Source organism: Ptiloglossa arizonensis, chromosome 8, assembly GCF_051014685.1.
Source record: "Ptiloglossa arizonensis isolate GNS036 chromosome 8, iyPtiAriz1_principal, whole genome shotgun sequence".
Lineage (NCBI taxonomy): Eukaryota > Metazoa > Arthropoda > Insecta > Hymenoptera > Colletidae > Ptiloglossa > Ptiloglossa arizonensis.
In genome coordinates this window covers 3211951-3232700 of record NC_135055.1, presented here as the reverse complement: position 1 = coordinate 3232700, position 20750 = coordinate 3211951, and the positions used below count along the sequence as shown (strand labels likewise).

Below are 20750 nucleotides of genomic sequence, written 5' to 3'. Positions count from 1 at the left end.
CAAAGTATCATTCATTTTCGACCCAGAAGAAACGAATAAATTGTAAAAAAGCGTGTAAACCGTATTTTAAATGATTTAAAAATTGATTAGATTGTTAATAGCTTATTCTTCGATTTGATCGGTAACAATGAGTTTTATCAATACATTACTTCGTGATATGCGATTCTTTGATTTTTGTACATTGTATAGAACGAAGGGGATAGCTACTCCGGGAATATCGTGCATCAAAAGTACACGCACGATAGCGTGCAAGAGTGCGAGGCAAGGAACACGGCCAGCTGTTTGTTTTGTTTTCGGGCATGAGATTCACGTGACACCACCGGTGCTGGTGGCGGCTCATACGGCAGCCTCGTGTTGCCAACGTTGATTGGCCAAGGCAGTGCACTCGCGCACCGCTCGGCCAATCAGCGAACCCGTAAGAAACGACGCCTGGTGCTTCTACGGTGCAGAGACGTTTGACATCGATAAATGCGTGAGAGTGCTCGCGAAGTGCGGAGGTATCAGGCTGTCGCTCGCTCGTCGGCTTGTCGTAGTCGTCGTCGTCGTCGTCGTCGTCGTCGTCGTCGGGGGCTCGTGGGCTCGTCGTCGTCGGTCAGTTCGAGCCTCCTTTTCTTTGTCCTGGCTAGACCCCCCCTCTCTGTACCCGCGAAAACCTGTGCAGCAGTAGTGTTAGGCAGTGCCGATTCACAGTGACCGTCTTTCTTTATGTCGTCGCTCAGCTGCGCCTACTTTCGTGTGTGAGCGAACGTATCCGACGTGCCAAATGTCACTAGGTGGACGATAGGGTCGAAATACATTCGATCCTCTACATCCTACACACGCACGCGTTTACTAGTGCCATGTATACAAGACGATAGGTACCACATCCACGTTAGAACGTTGTCAGAAATGTACGTTAACGCATTGTCAGATACGCGGTATACACACTCGTAACTCTTAAAGTTTCTTTCGCGTATTGCGTATCACTCCTTTCTCACATTACATTGGCGCAACGTTCGACACACAACGTGTGTGCACCACCGTGTTGCTGTTGTTTTTCTTATGGAAACCACACTCGTTACCGATCATTTACACGCATTTTCATTTACGTTGCGCGCGTGTGCGTGGGCGTGTTGTGTGGCGTGACGTGCATGTGTTCTCAAAATCGTTCGCAATCCAGTCGAGAACGGAATCAAGGGAGCACTTCTCTGTGTTCTCATCCTGAACGGAAAACCAGTACAAGCACCACCACGATCGGCCGCTTACGATGCGAGTTTCTAGAAGATTTGCTGTGTGTTGTTTCGCGCGTGACAGCGTACGTTTTCTCTGACTAGCAAATTATAGTTTTATTGACACAGGACTTTACGAGTGTTCGTTTCGTCGCTACCACGAACATTGCGCATCGCAATGCGTGAGTTTGATGGGAATCATTGACACAGCGAGAAGTTGACCGAGTTACACTCGTGGATCGGGGAAACGGGACAATCGGTTTGTGCGAATCGAACGTTTTCTTCGTATTAAAATACAGTCGGATAGCTCCGTTTGTGATACCATTTTTGTAGCCTTCGAAGAAAGTCATCGTCTGTAAGAAATTCTCCCCGTTTCGCGTAACTCGACATTCAAATTCGATTGTAGATAGTCGCGATGGTTCGCGTGGACGTTTGAAATATCGCAACATCTAGAACCATTCTCCTATGTCGCGGTGTACGGCTCCGTAAGATCTACGCGTTCAAGGTCGCTGCACAAAACAAGTAGCCGGCACGTAAAGTGGTCGCAAACACATGCACGCCACACACCGTCAACGATATTCGACCAAAAATAATAGTTTTCCGAGCGCGCACGAGTCAAACCGGCCACCCAATCGAGGTCAGGTTCTTTCGCGTTCGTTCGCTCGTCCGCGATAAATTACCGGTGACGCGCGTAATCTCGACCCTTTCGATTCGCCTAGTGACTTTGCCCGTAGTGCCTCTTTTCAAATTGTACCGTTCGCAATTCGTTCTATCTCCTTTCCTGTAATTGCGAAACACACACTCTCGGTTCGCTCGCACGCGACTCCGTGCAAGGAAGTGGTAGAGCAGCAGCGCGTCGTATTCTTGCCTCGTATTCCGGGCGTTGAATTTGCTTTCACGTGTTTTGGTGTGATCGCAGTGAATGTTGTGAAACGAAGGTGAAGGAGGAAGAGAACCGACGAAGTCAGGCAGAAAGCGAGAAAGAGGGGGAAAAGAAGAAGACTAACACGTAGTAAAGTGAAACGTCGTTGAGGAAAAGGGAAAAAGAACACGGTGGACAAGCAAACTGTCAAGGAGAACTTTGAGTGAGGGACAGACGCGAAGGAAATAGAGACGAGAAAGTTGTTGAATTCGTGAACAGGTAACGGACGGAGAAAAATATATTCGAGAAACAGGAGCGAGGATCGAGAGAAAAAAAAAAAAGACGGTTCTTGATGTCTATCGCGGTTGGTGAGGCCTGGCCGTCGATTTGCCGTCCGCGAATCTAGCGCCCGTTGGAAATCGTGCTAACCTCGTGTGTGTTGTTACGTGCATCTAAGTGAACGCAGCCAGCGAGGCGCGCGGACGGACGAGAAAAGGAGGAAGAGGTGGCGGAGGAAGAGGAGGAAGAGAAGGAAGAGAAGGATAGGCGGTCGAACAGGCGGGTGGAGAGAAAAGTTCAAGAAGCGACAGCAGCGCCAACCAGCAACATCAACATCAACAACAACAACAGCAACACATCGCCGCGGTGTACGGGCCTGCTCGTGTGCGTTTCTGAACGTTTATCGCATTGTGTGTCGCGCGGTGCAAGTGCCGGGGATTGCAGGGAAAGAGGTAGTGAACCGAAGCCGCCAGAATTACGCCAAACCGGGGAAATATGAGCATTGCTGCCCTACTACAGGCCGCTGAGTATATTGAACGAAGGGAAAGAGGTGAGTACTGTTCTGGCGCTGCATATTTTCTTCTCTCTCGTCTCCCCTAACCTCCCACCACCTCTCATTTCGAACGCTGTCAAGCTGCGCCGATATGCGCGTGTATGTCGTGTCATTGGCACATGGCAACTAACGTGCGTGTGCCGCCATTGGATCTCGGAAAGCGACTTTTGTTATTACGTCTGTCCTCGCTTCGCTGCTTCTTCGTTTCCCGCTTTTCTTCCGATTTCTGTCCGATCGTTGCGACAAATTTAGTCTCGAATCGGAATGTTCTCGTTCCATTGTTCCACGTGACGCGTCGACGATAAACTCCAACGGATACCGAATTGGATTCAGAAAGCGACTGCGAATATTTTTTTGCGCCATAGAATCGGTACTGTTTTGGAACGGATCGCCCGACCTTCGTCGATGGTATTGCTCTTCTGACGTAATATAGCGCACGCCCGTTCTTCGGGCCACGCCGGTAAACACCGGCAAATGTATACGCTTTGTTTTTTTTTTTTTTTCACCGCGCGCACGGTCGTGTTGTGTCGTGCTGCGTAGGTCGGTCGCCGTGTACGTGTGCAACAGTGCGTGAGAAGCGTCAACGATGATCTCATTTTATCACTCTACTTATAATACTGCTGCGTCGTACTCGATGCTGCGTTCTTTCGCGTTCTCCCGCTGAATCGCGCGTTATCTCCTTTTCTCTTCGTATCTTTTCCATTTCGCGAGCTCGATTGTTTCCGTTTGTCCTCTCGCTGCCATTCGTATGGCGCGCGCGCGGTCTCCATAGAAAAATTCGACCGTTACTCCGTCCATGATCCTAATACACAAGGTTTGTGCAATGGTATAGTTTTTTTTTCTTTTTTTTTTCTCTCGAAATATGGCATCGCTGTCTAGTAAATTCAGTGTCGCGTGACTTTGCTACGTCGGCGTTTCTAATATGCACCGGTACGAATGTTCCGAATCGGTTTTCATATATCATCGGAGCGTATCGCACGGTGACGTAAATAACCAAAATACACGGATCACAATAAACGTTGCGTCGCTTTGCATTTCTCCGCGATACCGCGTTTCGCCTTCGAATAGCTGGTTGAGATTTACGGTGTTGTAATTCTTTCCTGTTTCTTTTAAGATCCGCGTGGTACGGTGCGCGCGTCACGTACACACGTTCAACCAAACACCCCGAGAGAACGGCTTCTTTGTTTCTCTCCTCTCCCGCCATTACGTGCATCGATCTCTCGTTGTTAAGCTCGCATCACGCGAGCGAGGGACGTTTCGTGTGCCTGTTCACGAGCACAAATTCAACGCGGCGAGCTCCAGAAAGATCTTTTCGCGTAGGTTTGTTGGCCGTTTATCGAGAGGAACTCGGGGAGAATCACGGCGACTCGTCGATCGAGCATTAACTATTATACAGATACGCGAGATAAGGCTATTACGTTATATTAATTGGCCTATTTGGCACGAGCCTTCCTCAAAAACGCTTCCAAACGATACGACCATGTAAAAGAACGCTTATTAGCGTGAAAGCTGTACGGTCTTGTTCAGACTATGTTGTAAAATGGCCGAATTTTAGGCAGGAGGTTGAATACTATTTTAACAATGAAATTTATTTTTGCAACAATTTTAGATAAATTTGGCACGTGATCGAAGGGTTAGAATTACAGGGATCGACGATGAGCGTGAACGAACTGTAGAAAGTTAGATGTCGCTGGTGAGCTATTTTTATAGGAAATTGTTTGAAACATTAAAATGTTTCAATGTCGCTGCATCAATGTTCAACGATCAATAATTCGATTACAACATTTCATTTTCACGTTTCTTAACCTCTCCTTAAACTTTTGAGGCTGGCGAATAATTGTAACGAGAATGTTAAATAATTACGAAAAATGAAAATTCAACCGATTTTGGAACGTGAATACTTTACAAAAATTAACAATCAACGATATCGTGATTCTCCACAAACGATGTTTACAATTAAAAATTATAATAACGTAAGGTAGAATTAATTTTATTAATCGAAATCCGTGAATATAAAAATTGAGTAAATTATATACAACATTACCGTTACATATATTAATAAAATTACACAACGTATCATAAAAAAGGGGTTAGAAAAAATTTCGTATCTTAAAAATCGTGCGATATTCGATCAAATTTAAAAAACGTTTCTCTCGTACCTTCGATCGTTGGCCACTGCACCGGTAAATCGACCATTGTACGAATTTAGACTGCAAAGTAGAAAGCGAATAATACGGCGAATAACATATTTCGTGCATAACTGCTAGAGAAGGGTTAACACTCGATTTAGTGGCTCGTGTTGAACAAAAGGCTGGTCACCGAAAAACGTGAGTCACGAGTTTGAGTCCTTTCAGAGGTCGTTCGAGGCGACCCCGTTAATCGGCTTCGATCGCAGTGAACGCGTTCACCGAGCGTTAAACTAATGTTCCGACCGGCATTAGCGAATTTCATTGCGCCACGACGGAGTTACGCGATGAATACGTCCCAGCGAATCAAATTGTCCGTATGCGAGAAACTTCGAAGAGTGTCGGGACGCTCGACGGCGGAATACACTTTCGTCTACTCTCGCGAAACTACGTTGAATTGCTCCGTTGACGATTCGGGGGGGGGGGGGGGGCGTGTTTTCAATTCTCCTTTCTGTTGCCACCGGGACGAGAGAAAAACGGAAAGGAGAGCGCAAATGTTTGTTTCTGCCTCGTGTCTCTGATGACTTCTTTTGACCTTTACGATTCGTTCCTCTCGCCAATTCGGAACTACCGAAAGAAAACTTTACACGTGTCCCGTGACGTAACACGACGCGCCACCGTGTGGCAGAAAAATATACGTGACCGTTAACGAGCGTAATATACACGCGCCGGCAACGACACCGCGTAGAGGATATTCGGGAACGTTACACGTTCACGCGTTGTGCACTTTTACCTCCCCGCTACACTACTCGTTCGGTGAAATCCAAAGGGAGGAGAATGTTTTGTTAATTCATCGCTCTACGGTCGACCGTCTTTCGTCTCTTGTTCGGTCGTCGCTCGAGTGAAATAACTCGAATGACTGAACTTCTTTCGTCAAGTTGTTCTTCGCAACTTCCTCTCTCTCTCTCTCTCTCTCTCTCTCTCTCTCTCTCTCTCTCTCTCTCTCTCTCTCTCTCTCTCTCTCTCTCGTTTTCGTGCGTTTGCGGTATCACGCATTACACGTCTCACGCACCGAACATTCTCGTCTCTATCGAGGCAATTTTGTATTTAATAGACGAAAGGTTACTTCGTGCACGATGTATACCCTACGTAATAATAGTTTGTTGTTACTGGGTATCGAACAACCCGGGTTCTTGTGTAGGTTCGAATTTTTCTTTTTTTTTTTATCTGCATTTTTGTAATTACAGCCTCGAAACTTTCAGTTCTGTTCCCAGTGGCGAATATAAGTTCATTTATCAGTGCAAAGACAACGCGTATTTATTCCAACCGGAGATCATTGAATTGAATAATTTTTGATATTCAACGAGAAAAATGAAACGTTGAACGAAATTGTCGAGAAGAATTTAATTTTCAACGAATTATCCTGAACTGTAAAAAAACTGTTTTTTTTTCTCTTTAAATTTCCGATTCTCTCTTCAGGGGTGGCGGCGCCACTGTACAATTTTGAGAAGCATCGTTTTGCGCGACTTTCGTCGAAAATTTCCGCGCGAAGTGAACCGACTTGAAAGACAAGAATTATTTAACGAACGAAAACAACGTAACGCTTCCCAGTAAACGATTCTCAGCGAATAGTTTAACGCCAACGAGCCCGGCCGATGGAAAAAAAAAGGGCCAACCGGAGAAAACAAAATCTCGGCTATTATTTTCGATCCTTTGTTCCAGGATTCCCACGCACAGACGGGTTTCCTGTTTTGTTCGAATTTTTGGAAATAGCCGCGCCACGACCCTCTATCTCCTGTTTGGTTTCTAAAAACCAGCCCTCTCCCCCTCTCTTTCTCTTTCTTTTTCTCTCCTCGTAACTTTGGCGCGCTATTCACCGCGCGAATTTCTCTTTTGCATGACGCGAGTGCAGCCTTATGGTCATGGCATGCGAACGAGACGCTTTTCTTCTTTCACGAGGACAGATGGTCGATGTCGCGGGTGCGCGTGTTCTTTTTCACCGGCTGCCATTAAGTCCGTTGTACGATGATGAGGATCGGGGCGAAAAGACTCGCCAAAGGAGGAGCCATTTATAATTTACACTACTCGTTACGATGACTAAGATTCGCCGCGGTGTTTTCAGCCACGGGTTTTTTTCGCCGCGTGTCCTTACCTAAGATCCTCCCGCTGTTCGTACGGTTACGTAATATCAATTTCTCGATTGACGTTCGAGCACAATTATTCGTACGTTCGTGATTGGAGTGATTTTAACGGCGGTGCTACAGTCGGCGCTATTTTTGTTCGTTGATAGGCAAATTTATGTAACGGAAGAATTCCTGGAGGGAGCGCTTAGGTACAGTGGTACCCGCTTTCAAGTCACAAACTCGGGATCGTTTGATCGTTTGATCGTTTGATCGTTTGATCGCTCGAGAGCGGGGCAGGGAGCGATTTTTCATCTCGAATCGAGACGAAGATGTCTGTGACAGATGTCAATGATTCTGTTGCACGAATCCGAGGTAAAGTTTGTCGCTCGAAAGCGAGAATTGTATATTTATCGTATTCGTTACGTATTCGTGGTGCAAAGGTTTCTCGTTCTCTGTACGAATTTAAGTCGAGTATTCGAGACGATATTCGAGACGATATTCGATACGAAGCTTCGTCTGTTAATGAAAATTAAAGTTTGTGTATTTTTCACGAGAGTATTACCGATGAAACTCCGATGAAAACGAGCCCGAACACGACCTCATTGGGACTATTTTTAATTACACGTTCTTCGAATTAATTTTGAAAAATTTCCAATTACGTATATATAGAAGTATATATAATTAGAAGTGAACCGAACGAGGTCGTGTGTGGATTCATTTTCATCGGGGAAATCTCGTCGATTCATTGGTAATGTCTTCGTGAAAGTATAACGAAAATTATAGAAAATTTCATTTTGCAATAGCGGCGATCCACCGTTGAATGCGCGTATCTCTGCTTTGCTCACTCTCGTCATATCCTATTTGCTTTTCTCGGCTCGAGATAAAAATTGCTATCTTATTCCGTTTTGAAGCGAACCAGCGGTCCCGGTTTTGTCACTTGAAACCGGGAATTAATGTTTACCCACAAGAACCAGGCGCAAAGTGTTCTTATGCACTTTGGTGAGTCAGCGAACGCTGATCTTTGGAAAGCGATTACTCGGGTTGTTTCTTTTGGAACATTTTAACGCGAGTCTTGATATTAATTATCAAAAACAAAGCCAGTATTGAAATCAGTAACGTTTAGTATACTCTTAACCATTTATTACTTCTGTTTCCTTCGTTCCTCCAAGTTATTGTACCTCCATTGTCATATTCCCTCCTTTTTAGAGTAAAAAATGTACAAGACGTATTTTACATTACGTACAGTACACGTGAAACATGTTCTAAACACACCGAATTTTTCCTTCGTTATTTCATTCTATAATTTATATATTTTCTCTATAATACTATAATTACCAAAGGGACCAATTTGACCTGTTTCGTTCTCACAATTTCTCTTTAAAGTTACTCAACCATCACCAGTTCTATTGCCTGCAATACCCCATGATAATTATTTAAATATAAAATTAAAAATGTTTGTAAATTAATTTGCTTTTCATAATTTCGAAACTATACATGCGGTCCAAATACTAACTACCATAGGTACTTCTACTGTTAATTACAATTATTCTACAGTGTCGAAAGTGACTGCACACAGTAAATAAAAATAACGACTTTAGACTAGTTCATACACGATTATATATTACATATTACATACAGTAATATTTACTAAACACACAGAATTTTTCTTTCCTTATTCATTCTATAATTTATACATTTTCTCTATAATACTATAATTACCAAAGGGACCAATTTGATCAGTTTCGTTCTCACAATTTCTCTTTAAAATTACTCAACTATCTTCAGTCCTTTCCCGCAATACCCTGTGATAATTATTCAAACAGAAAACCAACAATATTCCTAAATTAATTTCCCCCCTCTAATCTCGAAGATACGTGTCCGGTCCAAACAGAAACTACCATAGGTACTTCTACTGTTAATTACAATTATCCTACAGTGTCGAAAGTGACTGCACTAGACTAATTATAATATGTAATCGTACATGATTGTATATTACATATTACGTATAGTAATATTTACTAGACAAACAGAATTTTTCTTTCCTTATTCATTCTATAATTTATACATTTTCTCTATAATACTACAATTACTATTCATACAATACACAATTACTACTACAAATTCTAAACACACAGAATTTTTCCTTCGTTATTTCATTCTATAATTTATACATTTTCTCTATAATACTACAATTACTATTCATACAATACACAATTACTACTACAAATTCTAAACACACCGAATTTTTCCTTCGTTATTTCATTCCATAATTTATACATTTTCTCTACAATACTACAATTACCAAAGGGACCAATTCGATCTGTTACATTCTCACAATTTCTCATTAAAATTACTCAACTATCTTCAGACTTTTCCCGCAATACCTAATTACTACTAATTACTAAATTAATTTCCCCCCTCTAATCTCGAAGATACGTGTCCACTTCGAATGGACTCTACCACAGATACTTCTATCGTCAATTACGATTACCGAAGAACGTCGAAGGTGATCGCGAAAAGTAAACAAATAACGACTTTAAACTGGAACCTCGCCGACACCAGAAACAGAAACGAAAATATTCGACGAACTACGTGCGACGAACTCGGTGTGTATCGCGTTGGTACCACCGGCAGAGGCTTTCAAAGTCAACCGTGGAAATCGTAAACAGCAGTGTTTCGTTGACCGTGAACGAGACGAGACACCGCGCAGAACTCGGTGTACGTCGTCGACGGATATTCGATCGCAGCAATCTCACGGAAGTTGCCGCATTGTTACGTTTACGAATTTATTCACCGTACGGGCGGTTAGTCTCGCGGCCACGCGGTCCTCGTTCGGCTCGTGGCGGCGTTAACTGAAAATCGTAACATAAATCCCGGTGTTTCCGCGCTCGCGGATCGTCGATGCCGAAGGCGCGAAGCGGTGTTTGCGCGCGGCTTTAATGCCGCAGTAAGTTACGTTAGCAAGACAGAACGTGACTTTATTCCGCCACGTCGCCCCGGCTCCGTGTACGCGCTTAACGAGCACGAGTCCGCGAGTCATGTTCGCCGCGGCGGCGGTTTTTTCGCGGCCGTCTCGCCAGTGCCTTGCGGAATTCGCGCGATGCGAATATCAGGGCCCCGCTGATCGACGATTGGTTTGTCATTGCAGAAGCTGAACATGGCTACGCTTCGACGATGCCGATACCCGATGATATGCGGACGGTCACAAAAAGGCCAAAGACGAAAAAATCCCAGGGCAGCAGGTGGGTACATTTATCGCATCAGTATTTCAATTTTTCGTGTATATACGACGTGTATCGTATCGATGCGCGCGCAGCTGTCTTCTTTCGAATTTCGTTCGTAGCGTTAATTGCGTTATAATCTAACGGGTCGTGGACCCGGATCGGGGCGTTTTGAAAAAGAATTCGAGTATGCGAACACGGAGCTTGTTCTGGATGTACTTTGCGAATTTTTTTGTGTTTTTTTTTTGTTTTTTTTCGTATTTCAAAGATTTGAATATTTCGCTCAGAGATCGCACGTTGTATACAGGTTTTATACGTTATTTTCAGTTGAGATATTTCAATGCTCGTAGATAAAGTGATTTCCATATCGGTAATTTTTCAATTGTTTTACTCGAATTCTTGTAACACGAAAATTTAGTTCGACGTCTGTATTTTTCTAGTATTCATCCGGCCGATTTTTTTAACACATTTTAATACGTATACGTAACGTAGACGAATGTTCGTTGAAAAATTTCGATTTATTTTCGTACAAGGCATCACACTGTTCTCGCCGGTACCACGAGTTTTGCCGCACCTTCTATATATAGGCTTATGTAAATTTTATTTGGTCAGTGAGAGTAGCATCCAATTTCAGTGAATTCAGCGTTTCGGTACTGGCTACGAACCCTCCTCAGGAATATTTATTTTTAATCTGTAATTCAAAACTGCATTAGCTCTTGATCTGTGTAGTGCCGGATTACATAAAACTCAGCGCCTATAAGTATATTGCCCGTATATAAGTAATATAATTTAAAAATAAATGTTCACGAAAGGAGTACACGCCTGAGAGTCAAACGTTGAATTCACGGAAATTGAATCCTACCTGCAATTGAATCAAATTTACACAATCCCATTGAAGTTTTACGGTATGTACACTGCTCGAAGTGATTGTAAGATCTGTAACTTGAATAACTGTCACTATCAATAATATGTAAAAAACAGTGGTTAAATTTGCAAGATGCAATATTAGATATTCTACAAAAATATTTATATCAAATACTACCTTTAATGGATTACACCATTCTCGAAAGAATGATCAACGTATCAATCACTCGAAGTTAGAAATCAGCGAAATTAAATTCGGTAAGAATTCACTAACCAAAAAATACTATCCTAATAGCTGTCGAATAAATTAAATATTCAATATCGGTCAGGGTAAGGATTGTTTAATTGTCAGAACTTGTCTGAAAATCAGAATCCAATCCTCTTGAGTAGTGTATCAATTTACGAATGCACGAACCAATTGCAAATATTGTAACGTGGTAATGATCACTGAAATCGAGACGAAGCATTTTCATGGTTCAATTTTCTAACGATGTAACAAGCGATCGGTGAATGTCACACGTCAAATTCGGTTCGAGTTTCAATTTTAAATAATAATTCGTCCCTGAAGAGGTGAAAGAGAGTCGATTGTGAATGCACGGGGAAAGATTCGGCGGATGGAGGCGTCAAGGACATTTCAAGGTCAGTCACTTTTCTTTCTTTCTTTTTTCTTTCTTTCTTTTTTTTTATTTTTTCAACGAAACGTATTTTTTATCGCACAAAGTGAACACCTTTGGGGCGAGTTCAACGATCTGTCGCGCAAGGTCGTTCAAGATCGCGAGGAACATGATCGTAGTAGTGCATCTTACGTCATCGTTGTCCGCAATGGAGGCTCGAAGTCTCGATGTTTAACTTGTTAACATGCGTATCTGATTCTATCGTTCTTCACAATAGACGTTCATAATTTCGACGTTCAACTGGTCGACGAGACGTATCTTCGAAGTCATTCCATTACATGTTTGCGACCTTGTCGTCGGGCTTGTCTCGAAACCAGTTATCATCCTATAGAATAGAAGGCGCAGCTTGCTGTAAAAAAAAAAAAAAAAAAAAAAAAAGTGAGCTCGACCTTGAAATGTCGTTGACGCTTGTTCCTTTCAATTGTTTCGCTCGAATATTCAATTATCCCCGAATGTTGAATTCGTTCGAATCAACGAACATAACGAATTGGACGAACGGTCTTCTTTTCATGCTTTTAGTTCTTAAAGAAATTCAAATTAGTGGCAAACGGTAAGGAAAATCGATACTCGTGACGGAAAAGTTTCGTTAAATGAACGTCCTGTTCTTCGATTACTTTAAGTCACGATTTGAATTGTATACTTTGATTTTTAGTTGCGGAGTACCTTGAAGTCGATAATAATTTTTTCCATATCGTTGCAAAGTATTCAAAAATTGTCACGACGCGTGCATAGTTAAATTAAACCCGAATAATTTTGGGATTTATAGTTGTAAGAATTGTTTTCTTGGTTTCAAATTCTAGGATAAATATATTCTGTATATTCGGTGCAAAGCAGAAATTTACCAGTTAGAATTAATTGTGCGACATGTCGGCAAAACAATTTCAGTTAACTTGAAAATTAGCTCCTGTAAGCTACCGTTTTAGATAACCAGAGACTAATTTCGCGTGTAATTCTCCGCGATAAAAACACATTTTTTATATTTTCGTGTTTGAAGCATTCCTCGTTGCTTTAAATACATCCAGTTTTTTCACATCGTTGCAACTAACAAGAACGTTCTTTCCATTGCAGGACTACTCATAACGAACTAGAGAAAAATAGGTGAGTACTTTATTTATCTTATTAACTTAACCCCTTTCAGCTCTCGTTTTGTTTCCCTTGTATAATCAAAATACCGCATACGCAGACTAACAAGTGGAGTAATAATTCTACACAACGTTACCAGATAGTAAAAAAAATGTCTGAAAATTCCCATCGACTCTCAACATAGGTTGAAAAATTGTTACAACTGTTTCGTTCGATTGCTCTTGAATTAAATTCAAATATTTCCTCGTTGAAAATTCCTGCTATCGGATGTCCATTATCAAAATTGTTCCATTGCCGAAAAAAGGGGAAAACAATTGGCCCGTTAACGGGAAAGAAATTGTAAATTTCAAATTGATCACAGTTATTCGTTTCGTGAATGATCTTAGAAAATTAATACCGGGAACAATTCGCGTTTGTCGCGTCGTTGTACGCATTAACGAACTACTTAAAATCCTCGTACAATGGAGGCGACGAGACTCTGGTACAAGAGGTTCACAGTATTTTTTTGTTTGACAAATGACCGTCCCTCGTTGGGCACCGCGTGTTAAATTGGAAGCAATTTACGCTTATCTCGCGTCGTTGTTCGCAGTGTATAAAGGACTCGGGCCGTTAATTAACATGCGTGATACGTGTGATTAGACGCGACCCTTCTATACTTCGGGTCAGGAAAGTTCGAAATGGAGCGGAACAATGCCCGACGAGACGCTCGGTGGAACAGGTTTCCAAGGGTGCCTGTACTAACCCCGATTGTCGACGTGATTTATAAGTCGCGACCCGCGCCGTTCTTACTCCTTCCAGAGTGTATGAAAGAGAAACGGTTCACTAGATCGTGACCAATGTGAGCGTACAATTTTGAATTTCATTGTCATTTGTAATACTTTACCACGTGTTACGAAAAGTACACCTAGCAGAAATTACGGTTCGAGAAATTCAATTTGGACCGTACCTCCTTCTCAGACGAAAATAAAAGAATTTTTACTTGGTGGTATCGATACACTGACGGTGTACAATTGCAAATTTTTGTCAAATAGAACCATTTGTAATACTTCACCACCTAGGAGAAATTATGGTTCTAGAAATTGAATCTGGACCACCTTCTCAGACGAAAATAAAAGAATTTTTACTTGGTCGTATCGATACACTGACGATGTACAATTGTAAATTTTTGTTAAATAGAACCATTTGTAATACTTTACCACATAGGAGAAATTATGGTTCTAGAAATTGAATCTGGACCACCTTCTCAGACGAAAATAAAAGAATTTTTACTTCACCGTGTCGATACACTGACGGTGTACAATTGTAAATTTTTGTGTTTTACATAAATTTACTTTTGTATAAATCTTCTCTCGTCGTTCTGCGCGTAGAAAGTATTAATCTGTGTCCGTTGAAAAATTAATATTTCGCGAGACAATTTGCCACTCGTTTCTAAAGAATATTTTATTGCAACGTGTGGGTTGAAAAATGGAGGAAGTAATTTTAATTACGACTGGCGGGCAGTTTAATAATATTGTGGAAATAGTGTAAAAATGTACGTTTTGAATGTAACGATGGTGGAATACCTGGTACGCGAGTGGATGGATAACATCTATGAAATAAAATATAAAATATTTCCTTAAATATTCATTTTTCGGCACACGAACCTTCGTACTTTTATGTTCAGAATAACGACAAAAATCGGCGTACATGACAGGAAACACATGGTTCCGTTTAAAAGAAATGTGCAGTTGCATCCGGCAGGTGCATCGATGCATTCTCCGAAAAAATAAAGTCCTAAGAAAATAAACGTTACCAAACACTGCAACATTTCTACTAATTCTTTCTGTTTTCGGTTAGAAAGGAACTTTAACCCTAACTCGGTTTCTGGAATCACCCTGTATATATAATGACTCGTAGATTTCGAACATAGTTGACGTATTCACTTATCGAGATTATATAAGATACAGGGTACAACGTAAACAGGGGATGAACAGATGATTTACGATACAAGGGGGAGTTCTTGCTACGTCGGTTATATTTATTTATTTATGTCCGAGGAAACAGATGCACGAATATAGAAATAAATAAAGGCGAGTCAAAGGATCTATCCTCTTCGTCTTTGTTACGTTAAAAAAAAAAAAAAAAAGAAAGAGAAAAACTTAAATTTTTCTAGGATAAAATACACGTTAAACGTATTGTAAATCGGTGTTATTTTATACGTTAGTATAAATACGTTATTATTGTTATATGTTATTATAAATAGTATGGAGGGTGCGATCATTTTTTTTTTTTTAGAAGAAAAGAGGACGTCGATATATAAAGTTTGATAATTACTGGCAGGGGGGGGGGGGGGCACTAACGATCATTATAATATTTAATCTGAACGTTCGAGGAAATCTAAAAGTCCCAAGTGGCTCGCGTTTTCGTTTTCCTCGAATTAGAAGCAGCGAGACTACCAACGTGCTTACACGAACAGCACGGAAGCAAGGGAAAATAAACATTGGGTACGCAGCGCAGCTCCTCGACGAGGAAAAAGACATAATAATTTGAATAACAGCCTGTACTACACGAAAAATTGTTTAAACGCATTGAAGTCGTCGCAAGATTTTTTAATTCAACGATTTTATATATATTTCTTACTTTTTGATACAACTTTCGTTATTCAGGCCTCTGCTCACTGTAAATATTATTCCAAGTAGTTTTAATATTTCACTTCGCTTATTAATCGATAGTTCATTATTACCCAGTGATACTAGATGTATCGCTATATTCGTGGAGGATGTGAAGACGATAAAAAAAAAAAACCAGCAGGAAAATATCACAAAAATAAATGTTTATTTTCCACTTACGAGCACTACATTAAATTGTACACAGCGATACTTATTTCATAGGTTCGAAAAACGAGTCCAAGTTCGGTGAATACGCTCCGAATAAGTTGTCCTTTCTGTTTACGTTGCTCGGAGTCTCGAAAGGCCTTTAAGCCTAGCTCTACAACCTTCACAGTTGACCTATCGCTGTTTTCTTTACTTCTCATTGTAGAGGTTCACTATTCCGGGCTGTACCGAGAAAAATTCAAATACGGAGGTCGAAAAAAGTAACACGAAAAATTCCCGGGGCTACGATGCGTTTAAAAAGTAAGAAAACAAACAGCCCGGAGGAACCATTAAGCCCACGGGTAATCGAGAAGCGTCCTCGGGATCGGGCGCGTCTTTGTCGCTGCCGCGTACACGGCATCGATTTGGATCAAAGGGGAACATCTGATCCTGCAGTCCAGCGGGTCGGTTCTCTTGGTTCGTTATCGACACAGACGCGAATTCACGTTTCATTTGCGAATTTATTTTTACACACGCGGGCTCCGGGTGTAAAAGCCGTGCGTCCGTGCATACGCGCGTGCATACGTGCGTGCGTGCGAGCAACGAGCGATCCAAAGGTTAGCGATGTGTGTTCCGTCGCTAACGGATTCGTGGGCTCGTGGCGCGGTATAAAACCCGGCCGAGGGGCGGAAATGTGCATAAACGTAAAAAAAACCCGGGCGCGGGCTTTGTTACTCGCTTCTACACCTTTTTTTCTTCTCTCGGGGGTTTTTTTTTCTCTCTCTCTCTCTCTCTCTCTCTCCCGCCGCACGCCAGGAACAGCCAGAGAACGAGAACTCCGTGCCACGGTAGAGCACACAGAGACAGAGCGGGACAGACATCGAGAGGGATGTGGCTGCGGGCGAGAGGGAGGAGTGAGTGTGTGCCGTTGGGGAGAGAGCCTATCGATTTTTTTTGTCCCCAAGCGACGAAACTATGGCGGGAGGAGGGAAGGTGGGTGCGTGGCACAGAAACGGTCAATGTAAAAGCCCACCGCCGACCAACCGCCCCGTTACACCACGTAGTTAGGTTACATAACGCAACGCAGCCACGAGACGTTCCGTGGGAGATCCGTGGCACACGAAGCATTTCGCGCGCGCGCCGTTTAACATCGCGACGCGAACGGTTTCGCTATTTTTGAACCGCGCGCGCGAAATACGGTTTTCCATCGGTCGCGGAGTCCCGCGCTCGGTACGTAATCCCGATTCGACCGGTTTCGTCAGCGTTGGCTAACCGCGGCGCGCGTACGAGACGATTATTTAAGGAATCGCGTACCCGACGAATCGATAGATACGACAAAACCATCGACGTGCTTTTACTCCTTACCGAAGGTACATTATTTCGTTTCGTTCGATACGTATATTAACGCGGACGAATCGTTCCTCTGATCGATGAGAACGATTCAAATCAATTTTAATATTACGATTTAGGAATCGAACAATTCGAAAGTTCGCGAAAATATGAAATGTACGTTTTAAATAATTTCAAAGATTCATTTTTGGTGGAGGGTAAATTTTTCTATAACGTTCAATTGTCTGTAGTACACGTCAAATTTAATTCTCTGCTTGACAATTTTTTTTCAGTGTGTATAAGAAAAGCAGAAAAATTGCCAGATGTAATCATCGAACTTAATTATCAAACATTTTTTTTTTAAGAGATGAATCATGATAAACAAAGTAACCAAATGGTGGGGATGATTACCGAGTAGTTATCAAGGGATTGTCCAGTTGGCGAGGTAATAATATGCTCGCACACGCGTACAAACCAAGAAACATGGAAATACAATGTTCAAAACTACCAATTGTGCTTCGCAAAGACAAATGAAAGATTCGATCCACTTTAATCATCGGTTAACTATATTTAATCGGTTTACCTTGTCGTACGTGTAATTGAATAATCTTAACGGTATTACTCGCGCAATGATCGATTAACCGGTTAATTGGTTAATAGTCAACTGCCCGGTTAGCCGGTTCTTAAGACCTCTTTGCTGGTCACTTTGAAACCCCGATTCCCGAAGTAAGCCTCGAGTAGTCGGTCTGGACTGAAGTGTGCACGGTCGATTTGGGTTAGCTTTGTGATCGAAAGCACAGGTTCAGGGCTATTTTTGGTTATAGAGTGGAGAACCAGTCGTTGAAATTGTCGGTGTAAAAGAAGCGGTATCGTTCGTTGTAAGGTCTAAAAGTTACTCTCGCGTTGCATCGGTCACTGTTATCTGTGCTTTCGGTACGTTTAATGACACTCGTCGTGCAGGTCACGTTCAAATACGGGTTCCGTAGATTGGCCGCGAGCTGCTGGTCACGTAAAGATACAGCGATACAATAGCCTGTAATAAAAAATATCTTATTATTCCTTGACCTTTCGCCTATAAAATGCGTATTTTCAAAGGCTGACGCAGATTCGGAAACGTACGAAGAAAAGAAGAAAAGAAAAGAGAAATAAAATTCCAGTCTCGAGCGGCCAGCGTAATGGAACTTGAAATATTTTTAAATATCTCGTTACGGCTTTGTTTGTGTTCTTCCTTCGTAAAATTTGTATTTCTAAAGGCTGGATTAATTTCGAAAATATTCAAAAAGAAAAAAAGAATTCAACCGGACGATCTGTCGAATGCAACCCCGAACACCGAGAGTCTTCGCGCGGCGAAACTTCGCGCATTTGAAAAATGTCGCTTTTTAAAAAATACTTCGTTTTACCGCGGAGCTTCCTCTACAAAATCTGTATTTTTAAAGACCGGATCCACCGCGGTGGTAACTGGAAAGAAAAAATAAAACTCGAGGGTATCTTGCAAACTTTCAAGTGTCGTGGATCCACAAAGTTGAAACGTTCTCTCTTTTTTTTTTTTTAAGGCACTGCTTTCAACGAAGGAACCTTTCGAGATAAGTTAGATATCTTGTAAAGAAAGATTCGAGGAATGGAACGATACTTTTTTATTACACGATACGCTACTGGATAACAGCGTGTTAAGATTCGGTGCTTGTACGTTCTCTCACGCCTTAAATAGAAGTAATTTTAGCACTCCATGGAATATATCGATAAAATAGTCGGGACAATCGTATTCAACAAAACCGATCTACCTTCGCTGCAGCTTTCAATAGCCTACCTCTTCAATAGCTCGATAGCTCTTCATCGACTGGTTCTCGCGCCGCTATCACCTCGATTTTCCATGCAAACTAAACCAGTGTCGGCTGCGACTCGATCGAAAGTATTCACAGTGAATCGGTAGAAATCGCCGCAATCGATGTTGAGGTTGTAAAAAGACTCGAGTACTAATATGTTTGGTAATTAGAGATCTCCCTGGCAATAGCAAACATCGTTTGCCAATTATCCCATACGTGGTCGGTGTACCTAAGGGAGTATACTCTAGCCTAGACACGAAAATCGAGGGCGTGTTTGGAATTTTATAACTTGAAAATTATTTCAGATATTGGTTCGAAAGTGTGCACAGACACTTATACGTGCCTTAATCTTATAAATGTTTTTTTTTTAGATAAAAAAAGCACATTAGTTTTAAAGGTATAGATAAAGCACAGATTGCTTGCTTAAATCATTATAATGAAGCAGCAATCTCGCGGTTGATACGATTTTGGTCCTCCAATTGGAATGATTAATTAACGAATAATTAAATCATTAATGCGTGAAAAGATATTACACATTAAGCATTAAATCATTTTTTCAAGATATTGCTTTCAAGATTTTAATTTTCGAGAAAAAAATTTTATTTACCTCTAATATAGCCAAGCACAAAATTAAAAATTTCTCGAATCATTCAACCTTTTCAAAATATTACTTCCAAGATTTTAATTTTTGAGAAAATAAATTTTCATTTACCTCTAAAATAGACAAGCATTAAATTATTAATTTTCCGAATTGTACAACCTTTTCAAGATATTGCTTCGAAGATATTAATTTTTAAGAAAAATAAATTTTCATTTACCTCTAAAATAGACAAGCATTAAATTACTAAGTTTTCGAATTGCACAACCTTTCCAAGATATTGCTTCGAAGATATTAATTTTCAAGAAAAATAAATTTTCATTTACCTCAAAAATAGACAAGCATTAAATTACTAAGTTTTCAAATTGCACAACCTTTCCAAGATATTGCTTCGAAGATATTAATTTTCAAGAAAAATAAATTTTCATTTACCTCTAAAATAGACAAGCAATAAATTACTAAGTTTTCAAATTGCACAATCTTTTCAAGATATTACTTTTCCAAACTTTAATTTTCGAGAAAAATCAACTGTTTAACCGTCAAAATAGGTGAGTACCTAAAAACGAGACCAAGAGCGCCGTGTTCAGTTCACGTGCGCGGTTGTTTTAAACTTTTAAAGCGTTCGGTATCGGCTGACATGCGTGCACGGCAATTTCCAATCGGAATAGTATGTCATCAGAAATACGACAGAAGGCCTTTTTGAGGGTGCATGCAAAATGACCGCTCGGTCGCGGTTCACGCATGGTTTCAGGACTAGAGGAGGACGGCGAATAATGACGGGAATTTTAATTAATTGCCGTAATAACGACGCACGGCACACAACGCACGGCGGACAGTGAATTTGCATTTGTTTTCGCCAACAGATCGCGACGGTTCTCGGTTGCATCGAGTCGCCGCGCATGCGCGTGCGCGCGCGTTAGGGGAAGTAGTACCGGGAACTGGAACGGAATGGAAATTTTTAGACCACGATTCTCCGACGATAAACTATAGTCTGGTGGTAATATTTTTCCGAGAAGAAATCAAGCGTTACACCAATGGACCCTTTAATCCGTTATTAATTGCAGGTTAATTTTGGAAGTCGTTGAATTTCCATGGAGATCTTCGAATGTTCCAATACGATTTATAAATGTTACTGCATAATATGCATTTCTCTCGAAACGAAGATTAAACTTGGAGTTCACGCGTGGATATCTCGTTACGCCGAGAGTCGTTTCC

General features: G+C 41.4%; 1 protein-coding gene across 4 annotated transcripts in view; it reads left to right on the top strand.

Moving 5' to 3' along the window:
• The first annotated feature begins 471 nt into the window (after positions 1-471).
• The window catches only part of Mxd (MAX dimerization protein), a 306376-nt gene continuing 286097 nt past the window's right edge, over positions 472-20750 (top strand). The window contains exons 1-4 of one of the 4 annotated variants that reach the window (XM_076319265.1): positions 472-591; positions 2128-2899; positions 10300-10393; positions 12979-13008. In XM_076319265.1, the coding sequence (XP_076175380.1) occupies positions 2845-2899; positions 10300-10393; positions 12979-13008 (179 nt within the window). In that variant the 5' untranslated portion in view covers positions 472-591; positions 2128-2844. The other 3 variants (XM_076319268.1, XM_076319267.1, XM_076319266.1) reach the window with 3 other exon arrangements.